General features: G+C 40.7%; 1 protein-coding gene across 12 annotated transcripts in view; it reads left to right on the forward strand.

Moving 5' to 3' along the window:
• nrxn1a (neurexin 1a) overlaps nucleotides 1-2,461 on the forward strand; it is a 67,320-nt gene that overhangs the window by 43,667 nt on the left and 21,192 nt on the right. For 6 of the 12 annotated variants that reach the window (XM_024285109.2, XM_024285103.2, XM_036217262.1 and 3 more), the window contains 2 exons: nucleotides 198-401; nucleotides 2,248-2,274. In XM_024285109.2, the coding sequence (XP_024140877.1) occupies nucleotides 198-401; nucleotides 2,248-2,274 (231 nt within the window). The remainder of the gene's footprint in view (nucleotides 1-197; nucleotides 402-2,247; nucleotides 2,275-2,461) is intronic. The other 6 variants (XM_024285110.2, XM_024285111.2, XM_024285114.2 and 3 more) reach the window with 1 other exon arrangement.

The following is a 2,461-nucleotide window of genomic DNA, read 5'->3' on the forward strand; positions in this document are numbered from 1 at the left end:
CTCCAAAGCACTGATGAAAATTTTAAAGTGAAAAGTCTTTTTTTTTGTCTGAACATGCCTTAACAAGAAAACCAAGAGTTCCAGTTGACTAAATCGGATTGTCAAAATACTTTTTCTCCCCGTCGACTATCTTTTTTTATTTACATTTTCCTGTCTGCTGCCATTTCCTTATCATCTGTCTCCTTCTTCTCGTGCAGACGCGACCATCCTCTCCTACGACAGCAGCAAGTTTATGAAGGTGCAGCTGCCTGTGGCGATGCACACTGAGGCGGAGGACGTCTCGCTACGCTTTCGCTCCCAGCGGGCCTATGGCGTTCTCATGGCAACCACATCCCGTAACTCGGCAGATACCCTTCGTCTGGAGCTGGATGGTGCCCGCGTTCGACTCACTGTCAACTTAGGTACACTCATGCACACGGAGCCGTGAATGTCAAACAATATTTGTTGGAAGAATCAGGTGGATTTTGTTTTTCAAAAAGTGTTTATCAGTAACCTGTTCTTCTGTTTAAGGTTTAATTATGTAAGAATTGTATCCCTTGGGTCAGGGGTGTCAAACTCAATCGCACAAGGGGCCAAAAAATAAAACACTCCATGGTCACGGGCTAAACAGGATGAATATTTATTGAACACTCTAAAACTACATTATTTTTACTTTAAAACCGTAACTTTTTAACACTATTATGTACTAGATATATAGTATTACCTGCGATAAAGCTAGTGTGAATGCTGTAAGCTGAATTCGGCCATTGAAGATGCTGATAGCTGAAGATGCTGAAATTCATAGCTGAAAACACTGAAGTTGATAGCCGGGAAAACATTTTACTAAATGCCAAACTAGTCTAAAAAACTATAAAAAAACACCCTTAGGTTAGCCTAAACAGCTAGCATGTAGCAAAAAAACAGCTCAAAATAGCCTTGAAAACTGAAAAAAGCCTAAATTATTTAAAACAGCTAGCATGTAAATATTAGCCTAACTCCAAAACAGTCTAAAAAACAAAACAAAAAAGCCTGAAATAGTCAAACAGCTAGCATGCAGCTGAAATATTAGCTAAACTCCAAAACAGCCTAAAAAAAGCCTAAATTAGTCAAAACAACTAGCATGTAAATATTAACCTAACTCCAAAACAGCCTAAAAAACTAAAAAAATAAGCCTGAATTAGTCAAACAGCTAGCATGCAGCTGAAATATTAGCTAAACTCCAAAATAGCATAAAAAAATCTTAGTAAATGCCAAAATATTCCAAAAAGCAAGCAGAATGCCAATTTTTAAAACTTTAAAACTGTAACTTTTTAACATAATTATGATTAATAAAAAGGAAGGAATATTATTCCAGAATAAATCAACTTAAACCTCAAATAACTTTCAGTTTTTTATTAAAGTATATTTTGTCAAAATTATACAAATTAGAAATAAGTGCAAGATAACATCTGGTGTTTAATAACAATAAAATAAAATAATCTGAAGGGCCAGATATAATTACCCAGAGGGCCGGATCCGGCCCCTGTGCCTTGACTTTGACACGTGGGCCTTAGGTGATTCCTGTGAGTTTAAAGTCAGTCGATAGCATTTCACTGACTCTCGTAGGTGCTTTTCAGTGTTTGTGTGGCGCATTTATTAACACACAATTGAAGTATTCCCCACCGAACAGAGGGTAAAGCAACAAGCTGCATTCTGTGCTCACTCCCAGCAGACCTGTGCATCCCCAACATCTGTAAGAATCAATGTAACAAACACACATCAAGTTTGATACTCAGAGCTGCAGTTTTGTTTCTTTTTTTATTAGGTGAAATATTTGCACCCTCTAGCATTGAAGTTGAGCTACATCCACAGGTTGAGCGCACACATTTGTACACAGGGGTGCATGTGTTGGTCTCTGGTTGTCTGCATCCGCGCTCTTTCCGAGGTTGACGCCGCACGACACACCAAGGCATTGTGGGTCAGACGATCGGGCCGGATGAGCGACTGGGATGTGTTTCGTGTCGCTATAAACACCTCAACACATCCCAGTCACCAGTTATTTTAAACTGGTGACTGGAAGTGTCGCTCAGGCCACAGCAACCGATGGGACCAAATTCCAATTTGTACGTTCCAAATGGAAGTCAGATACATTTGTTGCACACTGTCATGAGAAAACACATGGTTTGTGTTTTCTCAGCAGTGGTTGTGTGTGTCGATGCGTGCGTCCCCAGGGCGTGGAGGGTGTGTTTGTGTGTGCAGCATTAACCCTCTGCTCTGCTCTCCCTCCAGACTGTATCAGGATAAACTGTACAGCCAGTAAGTGATCCTCCATCTCACCTAAACCCCCCACCCCTCCTTCTCTGTATGTGTGGTGATTGCTTTTAACATCTGTTTTCACGTCCTGGTCGCTAATTCAGATTATCACCGCAGATCTGTGTGTTTGTGCTGAACGGGGGGGATTCACCTTTTGAGTGCTGAGCTGCACCACAGGAGAGGTTTTTTT

This window comes from Oryzias melastigma, linkage group LG19 (assembly GCF_002922805.2).
Source record: "Oryzias melastigma strain HK-1 linkage group LG19, ASM292280v2, whole genome shotgun sequence".
Classification (NCBI taxonomy): Eukaryota; Metazoa; Chordata; class Actinopteri; order Beloniformes; family Adrianichthyidae; genus Oryzias; species Oryzias melastigma.